General features: G+C 36.7%; 1 protein-coding gene across 7 annotated transcripts in view; it reads left to right on the top strand.

Annotated features, from left to right (window-relative positions):
- The window catches only part of MEF2A (myocyte enhancer factor 2A), a 77,759-nt gene that overhangs the window by 19,639 nt on the left and 37,317 nt on the right, over positions 1-20,803 (top strand). For all 7 annotated transcript variants that reach the window (XM_088136422.1, XM_088136420.1, XM_088136418.1 and 4 more), the window contains exons 2-3: positions 844-1,037; positions 9,575-9,778. In XM_088136422.1, the coding sequence (XP_087992548.1) occupies positions 984-1,037; positions 9,575-9,778 (258 nt within the window). In that variant the 5' untranslated portion in view covers positions 844-983. The remainder of the gene's footprint in view (positions 1-843; positions 1,038-9,574; positions 9,779-20,803) is intronic.

The raw sequence follows: 20,803 nt of genomic DNA, 5'->3' as shown, positions 1-20,803 counted from the left end.
GTGAAAACTTGCAAGTTTTACAGTAATGAATATAACCTTGAATTTCTCAGCTATTTGTCAATCCGTATGTTCCTGTGAAATAGCCTTTTGGGAAAATGAAGTGCTGCATAGAAAAGTCTCAAATGGATTTATTTTTAAACAGCATTCAAAAGTTGTTAGTTCTTGAATAGTATCTTATATGTGAGCCTACACAGTTGTCAGGGAAGAAGGCACAGAAAAAAACTGAAAATGGAACAAGGCCCAGAAATGTTGGACTTCATTTGACTTTTCTTGGTGGAAAGTATTGGAATGAGGCTTCCTTCCAATACTGGGAGGAATTTTATCCTGTCGACAGTGAGATAGAAAAGCTAAATATTTTGATTCAATCGATATAAAATATAGAACTTAAAGGAATTTTATTTTTAAAAGATGTAAATACCTCACAATAAATAATGAATACATTTTGCCTTATAATATACCTGAAAAACTGGCTCAGGGTTTTTAAAAAGGAGCTGTTGATTTCTTTACGTATGAAAGCATTAGGTGATCAGTGCGACCTTGACTTGGCTTCTATGGCTGAATTAGGCCTGATTTTGTAATGCAGGTGCTGTAATGTTAAAGCATCGTAGGACCAAATTCACAAGGCTATTCATATATAATAGAGTTGTCTAATGCTTTGGACTTAATTTGGAAAAGGAGCTTTTGAACATACAAGAGTGAGAATGCAACTCTTTAAAGCAGACATGTCATTTTCCAAGTTCAAATGACTGTTGGGGGAAGATGCACAACACTAATGTAGAAACATTACTGATATGAAATATGTATTTTTAACGTTAACTGATTTTCTTCTTTTCTTCATTCTAGATTTCTAAGTCAATACAGTGCACAGTTCTGTGTTTGGGCTTTAGTTGTGGAAGAGAAATGCCTACCATGTGCTAGGATACAAAGCTTGTGGATCCTTTTACTTGTGTGGTTCTGGAGTATAAAGAGAGAAACAGGACAAAATGGGGAGGAAGAAAATACAGATCACAAGAATAATGGATGAACGGAACAGACAGGTGAGACATGATAGTTCCTTGGAAATATACTTACCTTGCATTCACTTTTGTAAATGTTTGAGAAGAATCACTTTTGCAATCTATATTTTCTCCTGACAACTTTATCCTGGTAGCTACCACAGACAGGGGCCACAGAAGAAAGTATGATGAAAGTGTCTTTATTTGGTGATATATTTATTTCTTAGCCAATCCTAACCCTAATGTGATCATTAGCTTTATTCATGAGGGCTGCACAAATTCATTTATTATTTTAAGGGTTCAGAGTATTGCAAAAGTTTGAGAACCCCTGTGTTCCCATCTTTAATGTATTAGGACTTAAGCCTTCAATTTTTTTTTCTGTATGATACAGAATATTCAGTGGATTTATAATTATAATTTCATTGCAGTGATAGCTAGGAACTTACCTGTTTAAAAGAGCTGAATTTTACTGCATGATACCGATTCCTATATAAAAATTTGCCAGTCTACAGTTAGATTCACAGTCTAAGACTGGTGGAAACTTAATAATTCGAGTCCTAACCAAGGACCTCACAATTATTAAGGTAGTGTCTGAGAATATAGGCAGTTCCAAGCAGGGGTTCCCCCCCCCCCAAAATTAGTGTGTTCAGGTCCGATAAATTCAAAATTCCAAATATCAAGGGAGTCCTTTAGGTATTGTTCCAAGGGCTCCAATTATAACTGGTATAGTGGCGGATTTCTTTTTCCATAAGCGTTCAACTTTGATCTGCAAGCCCCAGTATTTTGCAATTTTTTTCCAATTGCTTTTCCTCAATCCTAGCATCACCCTGTATAGCAACATCAATGAACCAGACTTTCTTCTTTTCAATAACAATTATATCAGGCATGTTATGAACAAGATACCTGCCTGTCTGGATCTTCAAGTCCCATCAGATCTTAACTCTCTCATTTTCCAAAACCTTCTCAACTTGATGGTCCCAGTAGTTCTTCTACATTCAAATCCAAGCCTCTGGCAAAATTTCCAATGAATGATTTTGGCAACTTGGTCATGAGTTTGTGAAGTTTTCCTGCAGCCACTAATCAAATGGTCAATTGTTTCATCCTTTTCACGACAAATTATTATTATTATTATTATTATTATTATTATTATTATTATTATAATATTGTAAACTTGTGTTCAGTGACTACATTTTTTTTTTATTGGTCTAGAAACCATTTGGCTAAAGCACAGGTTCATACTATTTTTAAATAAATAATTGCACCATTAAAATGCTAGAAACATGATTTAATAGCATCTGGTTCCACATACTCCTTTGTTGACAGAGCAGATGTGGGTGGGTGTTGCAGAAAATTGTTTTCTTCAGGAAAAAAGAAATAAGGTAGCAATTTGAAGTGTTAAAATCATGTGGCAGGAGCAAACTAAGTCATTTGTTTCTGTGTATCCTTGAGAACTATTGTTCTGTCTAACAATTCTAACAAGTAAAGGCAGCTGAGGACACTTGGTTCAGTAAGGCTATAGAAAAGGATGAACTAGTAACTTTACCTATCCTCAGTCTTCCCTAATGGCCACAGTTGCCAGAGACGTTGGGAGTTGTGTGTTATAGACAACACATTTAGAGAATTAGATGTGGACTAGACTGGAGAAAGCTTTATTACATGTTCTCAGTTAATTCAGGGAATATGTGTGTGTGTATGTATATGTGTGTGTGTGTATAAATATAAATATACAGTCAGGTCCAGAAATATTGGGACATCGACACAATTCTAACATCTTTGGCTCTATATACCACCACAATGGATTTGGAATGAAACAAACACAATGTGCTTTAACTGCAGACTGTCAGCTTTAATTTGAGGGTATGTACATCCAACTCAGGTGAATGGTGTAGGAATTACAACAGTTTGCATATGTGCCTCCCACTTGTTAAGGGACCAAAAGTAATGGGACAGAATAATAATCATAAATCAAACTTTCCCTTTTTAATACTTGGTTGCAAATCTGTTGCAGTCAATCACAGCCTGAAGCCTGGAACGCATAGACATCACCAGACGCTGGGTTTCATCCCTGGTGATGCTCTGCCAGGCCTCTACTGCAACTGTCTTCAGTTCCTGCTTGTTCTTGGGGCATTTTCCCTTCAGTTTTGTCTGCAGTAAGTGAAATGCATGCTCAGTGGGATTCAGGTCAGGTGATTGACTTGGCCATTGCATAACATTCCGCTTCTGTCCCTTCAAAAACTCTGGTTGCTTTTGCAGTATGCTTTGGGTCATTGTCCATCTGTACTGTGAAGCGCCGTCCAATGAGTTCTGCAGCATTTGGCTGAATGTGAGCAGATAATATTGCCCGAAACACTCCAGAATTCATCCTGCTGCTTTTGTCAGCAGTCACATCATCAATAAATACAAGAGAACCAGTTCCATTGGCATCCATACATGCCCACGCCATGACACTACCACCACCATGCTTCACTGATGAGGTGGTATGCTTAGGATCATGAGCAGTTCCTTTCTTTCTCCATACTCTTCTCCTCCCATCACTCTGGTACAAGTTGATCTTGGTCTCATCTGTCCATAGGATGTTGTTCCAGAACTGTGAAGGCTTTTTTAGATGTCGTTTGGCAAACTCTAATCTGGCCTTCCTGTTTTTGAGGCTCACCAATGGTTTACATCTTGTGGTGAACCCTCTGTATTCACTCTGGTGACGTCTTCTTTTGATTGTTGACTTTGACACACATACACCTACCTCCTGGAGAGTGTTCTTGATCTGGCCAACTGTTGTGAAGGGTGTTTTCTTCACCAGGGAAAGGATTCTTCGGTCATCCACCACAGTTGTTTTCCGTTGTCTCCCGGGTCTTTTGGTGTTGCTGAGCTCACCGGTGCATTCCTTCTTTTTGAGAATGTTCCAAACAGTTGTTTTGGCCATGCCTAATGTTCTTGCTATCTCTCTGATGGGTTTGTTTTGTTTCTTCAGCCTAATGATGGCTTGCTTCACTGATAGTGACAGCTCTTTGGATCTCATCTTGAGAGTTGACAGCAACAGATTCCAAATGCAAATAGCACACTTGAAATGAACTCTGGGCCTTTTATCTGCACATTGTAATTGGGGTACTGAGGGAATATCACACACCTGGCCATGGAACAGCTGAGAAGCCAATTGTCCCATTACTTTTGGTCCCTTAACAAGTGGGAGGCATATATGCAAACTGTTGTAATTCCTACACCGTTCACCTGAGTTGGATGTACATACCCTCAAATTAAAGCTGACAGTCTGCAGTTAAGGCACATTGTGTTTGTTTCATTCCAAATCCATTGTGGTGGTGTATAGAGCCAAAGATGTTAGAATTGTGTCCATGTCCCAATATTTCTGGACCTGACTGTATATATATTAAAAAAAACAGAGCAAGAATATAAAATGACCTCAATTGGAACAGGCTAACAACCTATGCAGTCCAGCATTGTGTTTCACACAGTGACCAACCAGATGCAAACATGGACAGGAAGGGCCAGTGCTCCACTATTCTTTTAGAAGAGCTGGTGTGCAAATGCATCACATGTATACTTTAATGATTTTTGAGGTAGCAACGCCAATTTGCTTATGTGTTTCCCTTTAAAATCTGTACAGATGTTTCTTACATCTGTATTTACTAAGTCTTCAGATGGGGCTATATGTAGGCTCATCAGGCTGTATGTGAAGTAACTGATGCTCTGAGGAATTAATATGAGACTGCAATTGTAGTGGTAATTAGGAATTCTTACCTGCTTGAATGAGCTGTATGTTCTTTCTGTAACTGAGCTAGGCTGAATACAACCAATTATTCACATTATTAACTGGCTATCATAGGGAACTAATATCAAGATTATCAATTACTCTTCTATGTTATTTGTAAAGGAAGAGTTACTTATGTTTGCACATGTACAAAACCATTTTTCAACTTCAAAATCTTACATTTCTAAACATCTTCCAGCTGTTGACTGATTTAATGTAAGTATAAACTTGTGACCGTATGAGATGATGATAATGCTAGAATAGATAGTACAAATGAGATTTGTGTAATGAGGTAGCAAAATTCAAAACCAGGAATGTACATATTTCTAATATGGCATAAATATATGTGAATGCTGGCATATATAAACTCTGAGCTGCTTATCGGTAAAAGTATGTGCCAATGAGGATGTCTGAGAATAATGAATAATAAAATGAGGCTAATGAAAATTACAATCCTTGTGTTTAATCCTTGAAATCAGTTATGGTTCACACAGTATGCTAAGCCATGTTTACCGTGATTATTTGAATAACTGTGTTTGCTGTGTTTAGATATAAACCATAAGCTGTTCTTTACATATCATAACATGTTAAGCCAATACCAAACAAGGATTGTATTATTTTCGCTAACCAGTTCTTCTCTTTTTCTCAGGATTCAGTCCAAAATAATAAAGTCCCATCTTGTGTAGTATGTTTTCTGTGGGATGGGATTATATAAAAATAATTTTAAAAACTTAATGGATATTTCATTTGCAGGACTCAACTTTTAATATGTTACTACATTTAAAACCTTCCATTTATATTCTAATGTATCTCCAAGAATATGTTTGGAAAAGGTATCATCTGGTCATTTGACTGGGTAAAAGGCTATGATAAACTATGTAACAATCTTACTTTCATTTCTCTTTCATTGGCTGGATTACAGAATATGATGAATTTATACTGTGGTGTGAACCTATCTTCACTGATTGCCATTAAGCTTCCAAGTGCAATTCAGGGTCCTGTTTACCACCCATTAAGCCCTCCATGGTATAGTGCTATTTGAGGGACTACCTATCACCAGTAGTTTCTGTCTGTCCTGTAAGATTGGGTAAAGTGGGTGTTTTGGGGTCCTTTCAATTAAACAATGCCATATATCGGGACCTAGGCAATGTGCCTTCTCTGCTATGGTGCCTGCTTTCTGGAACACATCGACCCAGAGATCTGTATGGTTTCCACCCAAATGATATTCAGAAAGTAATTGAAAATTGGCTATACTCCCAAGTCTTGCAGTTGGGTGGGTGTTGAGCTCCTGTATACTTCTTTAATTGTTAAGCATCTGTTGTCTTCTGGACATGCATGTTCTATGTTGTTGTTGTTATCAGTGTTTTCCAGCTTTTAAAGTTGTAAGCTGCCCAGTCTTGAGTTGCACAGCCTCTAAATTGAATAGTTACATTTTCTAAGCATGTGTAAAAATGCACACCCCCAGTGGGTGTGGAGGGGTATTGAGAGAAAGATGCATTGCCCCCATTAGTTAGGAGTGATTTATTTAATGTTTATTTAGGCTTGTAGCCCTTGTAATAAAGTCTCTTAATTAACTTTGATTAATACACTTGGCATTTCAGCTCTCTAGAGATAGACAGAATTTAGATCTAGTGGGAATTTCTGGGGATTGAAAATTGAGTGATCGCTTTTCTGAAGGTGAGAATTAGAGAACACTATCAGTTTCTGTAGTGGGCCAAAGAGCTTTTATTAGCCTTATAATTTTTGAAAACAGGTATTGTAATATTTCCAAGGATCTTGTAATCTATTCTTAAACTTTTGTTTTTTCCTACTGTGTGGATTTTATCTGTTTTCATTGCAGCAGAGCTCGAACTGAGCATGCATGTGTTTGCATGTGTTTCTGTAATACATAGCAACTCGTAGATTGTTTACCTTAATGTTACTGTTAAGTAAACTTTTGTAGTTCCATTTTTAACTGGACTAGGTATATGCGACTGTGGAAAATTATATTTTTAGTGTGTTTGGTAAAAACTTGAAGCATATATGCATATATGAAGACCAGTGGGAGTTTTAGATATCCATCTGGTTTACATCTAATTAAAGCATGGTCAAGTTAATTATAACTTATTGATTTGCAGTTATGTGTCATTTGATAAGTTTTGGTCTGGTAAAACACAAAACAATAACATAGTTTCAACCTGAGAAACTTACTGTCTTGTCATTATGTAGCATTTCAGGGAGTTGCCTCTGTATTTGGTTGGAGTTAAGAAAATAATCAGCCAATCAATTATGATGCAGACAATAGTTACCTGAATGTGTCTTTTGGGAAGATAAACTGGAGGCAGAGTCACTATGTACAATAACCTGAACTACTTGGAGGAAGTGCAGTATAGAAAAATGTAATCGTTCTACATCTCTGAACAATATTTGGACATTAAAACTCAGGTGACATTTTTGTAATGATCCTGTTTGTGAGAAGCAAGAAAGAAGGTTTATGTGGAAGATGCATGAACAGTACTTGTTGCTGAAAAGCATCAATTTGAGGTATTTAGAATCCTTTTGCTTGGTGACTTTTTCAGCTTTGCAAAGGCTGATTTCTCATCCTAGCCCTTTCCTACTCACAGGGAAAAATTATCAAGGATCCCAGTATCTTTTCTTTTGTAGGTAAAAAGCAACCTAAGGAAGGCAGTTTTGATCAGAAAGATGGTAGATTGGGGACAAGCCAGCAATTTATATGCTGAAACTACAGCTGCCTTTTTGGTTTAAAAATCAAGTGGTTGGAGATGGGGAGACTGTTTTCAGATGTCCAGAATCTCTTGTATTATTTTGAGTGATGACTCAAAAGAAAACTGATAACCTATTGAGAACTTGAATAAGATGCTAAACAGGCCTGCAGGCTGCTGGCAGAAATTCTATCTGGTGCATAATCCATCCATCCATCCATTTTGAAGCTCATTTCTATGGTCCTAAATTATCCTTCTTAAATTATACAGGTGAATTCATGAAAAGAACATTGAGAGACATGCTTTAACTATGTCCTTAAATTAGCCTTTTCTAGATAAAGTATTTGGTAGATGAGACTTCCTCTTTGGTGCAATTTGCAGCAGAATAATCTCCTCTAGGAATGTTTTCCTGACAGAGCTGTGTGAACTCACTTTCTGGACAACTGCCAGATATGTGTATATCTGTGTGCTTTATTTGACTCTTGATCCCACTTATTACACATGTTTGGCCAGTATCCCAGAAGGAAGTAAGAATGAGCAAATGGATGGCTTTACATAAAGAACTAATTTAAAATTCTTAAACTCATATTCTTGCATTAAAAATTCTGTAATTCTATGGGAACTGCCAAGCTTTACCTGTCCCTAGAGCAGTTCCACATACCTGCTTTTACACTGTAGTAGCATTTAATAATGATTACTGTTGATTTAAGCAAGTCTGTCACTTTGTTAGGTGATGGGCATTCTTCCAAATACAACAGTAAATGGTACAGCTTCTTTACTTTAAAGCAGTACTGAGCCATATTGTTCCTTTTTTTTTTTTAAATCAAATATCAGGCTAAGAAGACAATGAGTAAGAAGGAAAAGCTGTGGTTTTTCTTCTCAAATACACTGTTTTATAGCCTTGGAGTTGCATAGCCGATTATTTTTACTTATGGTAACCCAAAATCTGTTGAATTGATTGCTTTAAGCTATATGTGTTATTCCCAGTTCAGACTGATCTTGCACATCCAGACTATAAATAATTGTCCCATTATTTATGTGTGTTTTAATTTGTTGGACTATCCTTAGTGAGATGAAGGACATGGAAACATAGACACCTTCTTCCTAGCCTTTGTATAATATCAAATTGTAGGTAACAGCTTTCTTTGGGTGCTGTTCATGCATGTATATGTCTTCAGTGTTTTATTATTAGTAATAAACTAATTGTTATAGTTTATTATACTTATCTGATTATATCTTACCCAAAAGACATGCAAGCTTCTTGACATGGGAAACAGAGTAGAAAAAAACTTGAACAATAAATAAATATTATTTGCAGAGGCCAAGTAGATTCTCCTTGCAGTTTAGAGAATATGCTTCAAATCATGTGATGAGGGTAGCACAAATTAGCATTGGGTGGTGCTGAGAATCGTGTTGCTTTTCACTGCCAGGAGTGATCCTGCCATCTAGTTCGCTGCAAGTCTTTCATTATTCATCATGATGGACCTTCAGCTATGATGATTTTTAATAACACGCCCTGACTAGCTTTTGTCCAAAATGATATCTTCCTTTTTTGAAGCAGCTGTTCTTTCTTGCTGTGTCCATGATTGGAGCTGCAATACAAGCTTCCACACATTTCATCCAGTAATGTTTTATAGTACTTTATTACTTGCCTATTTTGGGGGGGGAGGGAGAGCTTCATAAATTCATGTCTATGCATATTTAATTAACAATGAAGTCATTTCTGTTTTTATTCAGTTTCTCTGTTGATAAAGTAATAGATATATAGAATAAGCTATCTGGATAAAATACAGTTTGTTTGGTTTTTTTATGGAATATTAAGAAACATCGCAAGAATTATACAGTTTTGAAATACAGACTTCAAAATGCAATTTGTGATAAAATGTGATGTAAAAGTGCTCTGTTAAAATAAAAAAAAAAGTAAACCCCAAAAGTCTGGTGGGCCCAGCTGTTTGAATCTCCTGATTCTGAAAACATATTCAGCCTTTTGCCATTAGATTTTAAAATTTGTCCTACTGAAATGAGCAAACTTTGACTGATAATACTAATTGCAGTAAAATACATTATGTAGATGAATTATGTTCTGAACATTTTTTCTCCCCTTTTGTGTTTAGGTGACCTTCACAAAAAGAAAGTTTGGATTAATGAAGAAAGCCTATGAATTAAGTGTGCTTTGTGACTGTGAAATAGCACTCATAATTTTCAACAGTTCTAACAAGCTCTTTCAGTATGCCAGCACTGATATGGACAAAGTTCTTCTCAAATACACAGAATACAACGAACCCCATGAGAGCAGAACTAACTCGGATATTGTTGAGGTAACAAATTACCATTCCTGACTGCAGATACAATAATTTTATTAAATATTAAATTATTAAGCAGTATTTATTTCAAGTTAGATAATTCTACTCATTAGTTTCAATTACCAGTATGGTGTAGTAGTTAAGATGTTGGACTGCGGGGTGGAGACCTAGGTTCTGGTCCATCCTTGGCTACAAAATCTGGATAACTTTGGGCCACTCTGTCTCTCTCAGCCCAACCTGGCTACAGAGTTGTGGGGTAAATGGGAGAAGGGAGTGCTATATATGCTGCTGTGACTTTCTGAATGAAAGGTGGAATATGAAAATAAATCATTATCATTATCATCATCATCTTGAACACTCTCTAAATAAACAATCCTGTAGATAAGTCAGGGACATCACCCTAACTCAGATTTATTTGACCAGGTTCACATTACTGAAAGCAGAGTTTAAGTAAGAAGAGGTGTTTAGTGGTTCTTTAATGATATTCAATTGGTGTAAAATTTGAATTTTTTGAGTTAGGGGAGATTTAAGGAAGTTCAATACCTGCATAGTTCAGATATAATTCCACACATCTGGGTACTTGTTCTCTGTTTCGAGTTGTCATTCTTGGTGATAAAAAGCTATGACACATTAACCTATACCTCTGGCTGCATCCTTTAACTGCCGGTACTTTGAAGCAGAATTTTCAAATAATTCTTAGTCTATTTTTAAATTATTGCAGGTGGTATTAGCACAGCTTACCTATTTCAATGCAGTAAAGAGAACACATTACGTTCCATACTCAAGTATGTATGTGTATTAGGTGGATTTTACTGTTCCTTTAAAAAAAAAAAAGTACCCTGCAACATCTTGAATTAAAATGTTTCCACAAAACCTAGATGAGATTTTTATTGAGATTTAAGAAATACTGATTGATATTTAATATTTTCCTGTTCCCAAGGGGGGAAAAACGCTGTTTAAAATACATAAGGAAAGCAAGATCATCTTAGGACATACTACTGTATTTCATGTTGTCCTCCAATTCGTCAGTTTTTCAGATTGCCTTTTTTTTCTTTTTTTTTTCGGCAGGAATACCTTATTTCTGCTACAATTATATTTCATGCACAGATTCCTTCTGTAGCGATTGAAAGAGTTTATTTGCTGTGGTGTGCATACTGGTCATGAGCAGTGTGCTGGTTGTTTGTTTTAAAAGAGATATTCAGTACTTTGGGGCATCAGTAATTCTCTACGTGCAGTCTTACATTACATTATGTTTTTGGTTGAGCAAAATGTTTGTGTTCATAAATTAAATACTATTTTATTCATTGCACGGGATATTGTAAAGGGATATCCTCCTCCTCCTCCTCCTGTAAAGAGAAGAGCAAATCCACACCCCTCTGCTTCCTGCTTGCTGTGGTTCTGGACCCAGCAAATAAAGGATCTGAATAAATGCTGGTCTTTACAATGATGAGCAGAGCAAAGAAAGGTTCATTCCTTTCTTTATGTCTTCAGGATTTTTTTTTTTAAACTTCAAACTTGTTTTGCTTCCAGTGGCCTGTTTTTCCTTATGTATGGTGGGTGTGAGTTTCTGCCTAAGATTCACTTTGAACGTTATTTAAACAGAATCCCAGTCATAATGGAAAAATCGGAGATCTTTTATAGGTCCTGTGTTAGCATCCCTGAAGATCAGCTCTTCTTTTTATGGATTAAATACAACAAAACCGATCTAATTCTTGGGATAAGTCTAAAATGGATTCTTTTTTTCTCATTGATAATCCGATTTACAAGCAAATCAAAAGTTCATTCTTTTTAAATTAGAAGAGCTACGTATAGCAGTAAAATACTGTTTTTGTTCAGGCCATAAAAACCATACAGCCTTGGGTCATGCCTCTTCAGCTCATTAATAGGTTCCATGCCCCCCAGGTGAGGATGGGTGGGATAGCTTTTTTTAGGTAATGCTGTAGAAAATTACACATCTCTAGGCATTTATTGAGTGAAGAAGATGGCAGCAGTTGGCTAACCTGATGTGGTATAAGCTTCTAAGCAAAGTCAGGCCTGGCTAATACTTCAGTAGGAGATCTTCAGAGGATACAATAGGTATAGGTTATGCTGGGAAGATGAAAAAGCTTCCCAGAAGAAGATAATGACAAATTACTTCTGTATTGCTGCCAAGAAAACTGCATATCTATGAAGTCACTAGTAATTGAGCTTGATTTGAAGGAGGCTTAACCTTAAAAACCATGTAGAACTTGGAACATGCTGGATGATATGCAGGGATTAACTTCTTAGGTAAAGATATAAAGCTTCTGTTCATGAAAACAATTACCCATGTGAACTTCTTCATGAAGAAAGTATAGCTGTTAGTTGTCTGAAAGACTTAGGAACATTAATCTTTCTTCCTAACTTACAAAAGTATACGTTCATTGAATGTATTCATACTAAGTTCAAGCAGTAATTGATTTGATTTGTGAATACATTGCAATTTTTTACAGCAGATTATGAAGTTTTGAGTGGAGTGGGATGCATTTAGTATAAGTAAACATTTGAAAACCTAAATGTATTTTTTGTTCATTTGTGTACTAGAAGTTAATGTTCTACTGTAATAGATCTGGCTACAATTTGAAATGGCAAGGGGTAAAAAATAAGGCTAGCAAAGTACCTTTCTTAAGTTTGTTATTATTTAGAAAGGCCAATCTGTTGGATACTTTGCATTTCTAGAAAGTGTTGAGAACTTCCCATAAAGACTTTTCTTTCCTGAAAATCAGTGTGTGTGGTGAACAGTTGGTATGTATTCTGTGCCTGTTCCAAACAAATTACAGTGAGTGGATGAACATGGAATGAAATGCAATACTTTACTGGCCTTCCACAAAGCTTATTTTATATAACTTTGTAATTACATTTCACAGTTGCTGACATTTTGCCAGCATCAGGAAAAATCTGGGTCTCCTACAATGATAACTATATCTGGGATATTAAGGACTCCATACAGTGGATCATACAAGGGTATTTGGATACTGACATCATTAGATGAAGGATGGAAGTCAGTGTTCCAAGTAGCTGTGCAACTAGAGATCAAAAGTTTTTAAGAACAGAAGAAAAAGGTATCAAACATTGGGACTTAGGATATTTCTTTGGATTCCAGTAAAGCCAGAGCAAAATCATGGTTGTGATTTTGCTGCCAGGTTGCAGGATACTGTTTGCTTCTGCAACTAGTAAGAGAAAGACATAACATAATGTTTTTAGTGGTTGCTGTTTTAAGCAATAATTAATATAAAATTTACAATAAATGGTCAGTTGTGAAGAGTAAGAATTTTTACTAGATGATCTGCTAGAGAAGTTGTTTGTCTGTTGGGAGGCGTTTCGTTCTTTTATGTCACTGTGGTCCTAAAAATATTAGGTGTATGTGGACAGGGAAACATGTAGAATATTTTGTAATGAGGTTTAATTAGTTGGAGAGCTTTTTCATCTTACTGTGAATTCTTGATGTTTCCATATATTTGTTGCCTCCTGTAATTGACTTGAATAAAACATATCTAGTTACAGAATTTCAGAAATTAGGATTGCTGTATAGCATTCTAATTTAAAGAAACTCAGCAGTGTTGAACATTCATAAATGGAATCTGGCTGCTGTGTTTTGGAAATGTCCTAGATAACTTACTGTAGTAATCCAGTTTATTTGTGGCTAATACATGAATCAGCATAGCCATATCTGCTCTTTCAGAGCAGAATTCATTGTCCATAATAGAGTACTGTTATCAGATAAATTATGTTTTTTGTTGTTTTAGATTATTTCAGACTTTTGGAAGTTGAATTTATGATTGATTCAAGAATACATGATGCATTTTAAGAACAATGATGTGAAGCTATATTTACCATTTATTTTTATTTATTTTTATTCTAGGAAAGTAACTGTAGTTAGGAAGTGCTGAAATTATATGTCATTCCTGCTAGAGGTTTATCTTCTTCTTTAAAGAAATGACTGATTTAGTATAACTCCTTTAATTTAAATTGACACAATTCAGGTAATTGTCTAAAATATGATCTGACTTCCTTGTTTGTCCATACTAAATAAAACATTTGTTACTCACATATGAAAGAGTGAGCTTTACTGTGACTTAAATAATTTTTTAAAAAATCCATTGAAGTATAGCTTTAGAGACTGTAATCTACTACTTATCCAATGTATTTATTTTCCAGTATGTCAATGTATTTGTATGAGGTGGTGAGCAAGAATTGTGAAGAATTCTAGTTTATGATGAATGAGTAATATATTGGTAACACTGTAGTATTTGATTATCCCTGCTTGACTTCTGCTATCATTAAAATAAAAAGAGTTCTTAGGATTGACTCTGATGACTTCATGGACGTGTTCATGCAGTTTTCTTGGCACAGTATGGAAGTGACTTGTTATTGCCTTCTTTTGAGATGTATTCTGCCTTCCTGCCTAGCCTATAGTTCTGGGATTCTCCCATCCAGTCAGTAACCATGCTTGAATTCCTTAGCTTCTGACCCCAGATTAGGTAAACCAGGTACTGCTATCTGCAGAATATGCCACTTTTCTTTCAATAGAAACAGGTAAACAAGTCATGGAGGCTCCTCCTGCCTTTTCCCTCCTAAAGGTCCATTGCGCATTTGGCTTGTCTATTTTTTCCATGCATAGTATAGGACATCCAGCAGCATCTGCAGCAGAGACAAGGGACAGCCTAGTTAAAGTAGCATTGCAATACTAGCCCTGCCCTTTTCTGTTTGAGTTGCAACCCTGCATGCCTGCCCTGAAGGGGCAGAACTTGTTGATCAGCTCTGTGACACTGTTTCGTCATTCTGATGAAAGCAGTGAGATCCCATGAATGCTGCTAAGAACATTTTTTGGTGAATGTACAGCTTTAGGTTATGATATTGGAGTTAATTTTCACATTCACAATTTGCAGCATAAAAAAAACAAGTGCACTTCTACAAACCAGTTGGACTGTGTTCCTGGAGAACATGGATTAAATAGATTCTAGAAAACTTTATCAGATATGTAGATTGCTGCCTTAGCTTTCTAGATGAGCAACCTTTTCCCATTTTTTTACAACAGGGCATAGATTTGAGTGAAAGGAGAATCTGGAAATACAGTACAGGTAGTCCTCGCTTACTGATCACTCATTCAGCGACCATTTGAAGTTGCGACAGCACTGCATGGGTGGTACTTACGGCTGGCCCTTGAAGTTCTGGCTGTTGCACCACCCCCACAGTTACGTGATTGTGATTTGGGTGCTTAGCTCCTGGCTCACGCTTATGATGGTTGCAGTGCCCCGCAGTCGTGATCACCATTTGTGACATTCCCTGTTAGCTTCCCACAAACAGAGTCATCGGGGAAGCTGGCAGGGAAGGTAAGTCGCTCTGGTAAGTCCCCCTGGTCTTCCTGTGCTCATGCTGACCTGTGGCCTTCTTCCCTCCCTCCCTCACTTATGCGGCACTGCACCCTGCTTCCCTTGGCCTCCCTGCATTCATGCATGGCCTGCGTCAGCACCCCCGCACTCCTTATCTGGGACTCCCACCACTTCCTGCTTAATGACCATACGTCTTGGGCTTACAACAGCAACCAGCACTGCCAGGATTGTTGTTGCTAAGTGATGCTGTCATGAGACATGGCACTTTATTATTAATTGGGACCGGAATTGCCATCGTAAACTGAGGACTATCTGTAATTGTATGCATTTCTTAATTTTCATGTTCTTCTGTACATTAGGCTGAAGTATTTTAAAATGTGCACAAGCTCAATGTAGGCTGGGGGGATTATAGAGGTAAAATCCGGTGCATTTAGAGGTCACCAAGCTGGGAAGGATTGCTTTAATTTTAGTTTTTTCTTTTTACTTCATGGCTCAATTTACTGCCTTTGAAAGGAAAGATGGGAATAAATTTTTCAGTCTAAAGAAGGTTCATTTCTTTATGGTTTTCCAAATATAATTTTTACTGTATTTATAGTCAAAGACCAAAAATTCTCTACACGTTGCATATAGTTGAAAGAAAGAAAAAAAAAAACAGTGGGAAAGCACAAAGAATATTTTAAAACTTAAAATTGTGTACATTAGGTGATATAGAATTATATTACCTAATAGAATTATAAGATGCATGTTTATGTAAATTTCTGGTTTCAAAACTGTTCCAAGTGTCTGCAAATGGCAATGACTGTAACCAAACAGAAATTTGGTTACTTTTCTGGAGAATTATGTGGATGTGTAAGAAGAATGTTTTCCTTGTCTGATTTGTTGGGGTGATTAGATAACAAGGACATTATTAAACATTTGTGGCAGGTCATATTAAATGGGCAGTGGAGTAAAACAAGTGCCTAAAGATTCCCCAGTTGTGCAAGGACAAAGGTGATCTTGAGTTGGAGAGTCACTATGTGAGGTGGGCGGCTATACAAATATGATAAACAAAAGCCCTTCTATGAGTGTAGATAGTAAGGCATTGAACCTGGGTAATGCAAAGGATCTCTGATGTTGCATGTCAAGATAGCAGGATGTCAGTTCCTTGAGGTAGGCTAGGTCAAGACATGGAACCCATTCCAGGAATGCTCTTTTTTGTAGTAAGGAAGAATAATAGAACCTTGAAAGCTTGACTAGCTTTCTCTTTGACCCATCTTATATTGGACAAAATCGAAGTGAGGTTCTTTTGAGTTTCTTTCTCTCACAGGGCTACGTAACCTGAAAGTCCTCCCTTAATGATTCAGTTACTCCTCTATCCCCAAAGTCAACTCGACCTTCCTTCACACTGGGATAAATACAGTAGCCTTCCAAATAGATTGGGAGGATTGTATCCCAAAATGTCTGAAGTTTATAGAGAGTTTTCTACCTCCCCATTAGCTTTCTCAATCCCAGATGGAATCAAAGATTGAACAGAGGAGCCAGTCTTTGTCTAAGATCCAGCTCTGTGCCTGTTTCCAGTATAATACAAAATTATGTACAAAGATCAGTTGGACTAGAAATCCTTCTTTGAAAGGCAATTTTAAGCAAATTTTAAATGGCAGTGTGTCATGTTTGCTTCTAGGAAAAGTAGCCCAGATTCCAGGCATAAAGAGAAATTGGTGACATGCTGGAGAACATGAAATGAAGTTCTTTGAAAATTTGATAGTGCTACTTCTAGAGATTTTACAATATATCTTTGTAAATACAAATCTGTGAACATAAAGAGACTGAACATCTTGGATTTTAAGATGTTAATAATAGCAGGTACATAATTGTTCTCTCTTATACTGGTAAAACACAGAATTGTATTTATTGTCTTTTGAGCCTAGTCAGAAATGGCTTTAATTTGTCACTTCCACACTGCAGATGATTAAAAAATGACTCCTAGATATTTAAAGGCTTGAACTTGATCAGTGGAGATGCCATTTAGCTTCCAAGAAAACCACTCCTTTTGGTTTAGTACAATTGATCCCGTTTTTTCCTCTGAACAAAATAAGGCAAGGATTTGAAGGTTCCTCCTGAAGTCTGCTAATATTGTGGAGATAATAATATTATTTTTGGTCGTGCAGTCAGCCAGATGTTTAGAGTGGATTTGGCATTTTCATCCACCTACCAAGTCCTTCCCAAGGAACTGCGTTAGGCAGATGTTGTTTGGTGGTGTTAAAGGTATCGCTGCAAGATGTAAGCTGCCTTGGCAATTGACTGATGGTGATTTTGTCAATGCCAGTGGTGTTCAAGTGGTGCTCCAGATGTTTTGGGATTGCACCCAAGGTGCCTATTATTATTGGTACTATCTTTGCTTTCTTTTGCCATAGTCGTTCATTATTATTGTTGTTGTTATTATTTATTATTATTGCTTACTCTGGGCAGCTCACACCAAAGAAATAACAATCAGATCAATAAAACGTAAAAGATAAAGATAAAAGATGGCAAGTGTGATGAAGCAAGGGGCCTCACTCTTTTTTGCCAAAGGCCTGAATGAAGAGCCAGATCTTCATGGCTCTTCTAAACAACAGCAGAGTGGGGGCCATCCAGATCTTGGTGGGAACCTCATTCTAGAGGGCAGGTGCTACTGTAGAGAAGGTGTGCTTCCAGGGTCCGGATAGATGACATTGTTTAATCAAAGGTATCCAGAGTGCGCCAACTCTGCAAGATCGAATCGACCAAGCAGATGTTATGGGAGACAGGCAATCCTTTAAGTAACCAGGCCCTATGCCATTTAGGATTTTATAGGTAATAGGCAGCACCTTGAATTGCACCTGGAAGCAAACCACCAACCATAGCAGCTCACAAAGCAGAGGTATTACATGGGCATACCAAGGCATGCCTATTACTGCTTGTGCTGCAGCCTCATCCAGGACCAATTGAAGCTTCTGGGTGGTATTTCAAGGGCAACCCCATGTAGAGCGTGTTGCATCCACAAGGTGACTAGGGCATCAATGACTGTAAAGTGTGTCATCAACTTAGACGAGGATTAAGACAGTGTGCTTTTTTCACCTCCTTCTTTTAATTGAATGCAATGTGTAAAGAACTTCTGGCCTTTGACTGTAAATAAAGCATTACTATAGTAAAACTATTTTTTAATAAAATTTATAAATTATAAATTTTTATACGCCTTACCATCTAGAGAATGTGTGCTGGTCATGGAATGAGTTAAAAAAGAAAACATTTCTCCCCCTCATCACACATCCATTGCCCTCTTCATTTGATCCTTCAGCTTGAAAAATGGTATTCACTGGAGACAGAGGGTGCTTTTTTCAATTGTGTCAGGTATGCACAGCTGTGTCATATTGTGTGGGAAGAGAGGTGGGTTAATGCTTTACTGTTTCCAATTTAAGCCCCCCATTGCAAATTACACTTGAGAAGAGTTTCAGTTCATATTAGCTCAAATATGAATTTTCCAAGCATACTTACTATGTGTGTGCATGAATTTTCAGGTTATTATGTGCAGGAAATGGAGGGCTAATCCTGCCCCAGAAGTGCCTCCCACAAATTGCTTCCCCATGTGACAACCTATGTTAGAAACTACTTGACAAGAGTGTAAGTTCATTTTAAAAAGAAGCTAATTTATGTATAAAAGGAGGGAAGAGGGCTGCATCCTACCTATTGAAGAAGCAAGGAACTGGAAATGCTTACTCTTGGGAAAAGTGCTGATATAATAGTGCTCTTCAAGTATGGGGGGAGGGGGGGATCACTCAGAAGTTCTCTATTATCCCAAGGTGCAGTACATGGAATAATGGTCTTAAAGTATACAACAATAGATTTTGGTGGAATGTTAGGAAAAAACAAGAGCCATTTGACAGTATAACAAATTACCTTGGGAAATGATGGGCTCACTGTTCCTGCACGTGTTCAAGCTCTGGTTGGAGTTTCATGAATTTTGATTCCAACACTGAGCAAGGAGTTAAACTCAGTCTCAATACAGATATTTTCCGACTCTGTATTTTATGGTTCTGTAGAATTGAATACTATAGTTACTATTCAATATATTTCTTTGCAAGTTCTACATAGGCTACAGCCTTTTATAGGTGTGGGTGATGCTCATGATTATCCAGGCAGTACAATTTACTTGTCCTAATAAGATATTCACAAGGCAGAAATAAATAAGAATATGCTTGGATTAATTTACTTATCTCAATGAACAGCCAGTGGCATGTGATGGGCTTTGATCAAATTACAGAGCTGAAATTTAATTTCAGGGCTTCTAAACTGCTTAGATGATGTGTAGGGATCTTTGCTGAATTTGTAAGCTGGACATGCATTAGCTATCTAGTAATTTCTAAGTTTGTTATGATTTAAAATAACTGGTGTTGTTTTCTTCAAAACTGTAGGAAAAGGGATTGCCCAGCTGATTTTATATAAATACCTTTTTGGTAGCACAGTGACTTAAAGAGCATTATTCATTTGATTTTGAGCAACCCATTACATTTAGAGGCACTTAATCTTACTTATGATTTGACAGATGGAGAATTCAGGATTTTTTATTATAAAGTTTTAATTCACTTGCCTCTTAAAAAGAATAAATGTGCAAGGTTTCCCCTTTAATGAGTCCTGTATAGTAAGCAGCATTCTAATTTTGACTCTGAAATCAGTTGTATTTTTTGCAATCAGGCTCCAAAGAGCTACTTTTAAGCATGTCTAGTGGCTTGTCTTCACTTACTGGGCTTTTAATTTTTGCAAACAGTGAATCTCTGAGCTATGGTGCAGGTTTTTTGAAACATCCATAGGCTTCTTCATTCCACATAAGCTTTCTCAGTGCTGGAAAGAAAGAAGGGAAAGACAATTTTGTGAAGCTACAGAAAGTATAAGTAGATACTTTAATTATTTTTAAAAACCTGAGGATTGCACTTAGGAGAATGTTGGGCATCACTCTGTTTCTGCTTGAAAGGGAAAGATGGTTTAAATTCACACATCACATTTTATTAATATCTAACAAAAAGCAAGTTTTCTGTAGCTCAATTCAGGCAGCACAAATAAGAAAGACTCACCATGTAAGCAGCAACAACAAACTTTCTCCTCAATGTCATACTTGTGACATTGCATTAAAATAGACATCTGCATGTGGTAAGATGTCTTGTGTGAATGTACAGCTGTATGCCTTTTGACTTTCACACAGTTCTGACTTTTCCAGTATAGAAATTCATGCTAACATATGTACAGTTGATTATATGTGCTATATACGTAAGGTACAATATCAGTGGTACAATATTGGGAATAGAGTTCATGTTAATCTTGTGAATTTGATTTATATTTGTAATATTTGGATAGCTAATGTGCGTGTGAAAAGTTTATGAAATATGACAAAATATGGGCATTGCCCCCCTGTCGAATAAACAACAGCAAGTTCTTGTTAATACATACTACTTATATAAACTGGCATTTTCATTTAAATGCTTGATGAAATTTGGTTGTGTTTCCTTCTAGATGTTCAGTATCTTCTTCTTGACAGAGGCCTAGAAAAGGAACTGTGATTTATTTTTTAAGTAGAATATTTTGAGAATAAAAATGGCTTCCCATATTATACAGTTTACCACCCAGTAACCACTCTGTTACTGTTGAGAAAACTGCAAAACTGTGAAATGTTATATTCTTTATTATCTAATCTTATCCA

Source organism: Python bivittatus, unplaced genomic scaffold (assembly GCF_059951505.1).
Source record: "Python bivittatus isolate LINGU-HERP-01145 unplaced genomic scaffold, Pbiv_v1 ctg000140_np1212, whole genome shotgun sequence".
Lineage (NCBI taxonomy): Eukaryota > Metazoa > Chordata > Lepidosauria > Squamata > Pythonidae > Python > Python bivittatus.
Note: the sequence above shows the minus strand (reverse complement) of the source record. Positions and strands in the feature narration are given on the sequence as shown.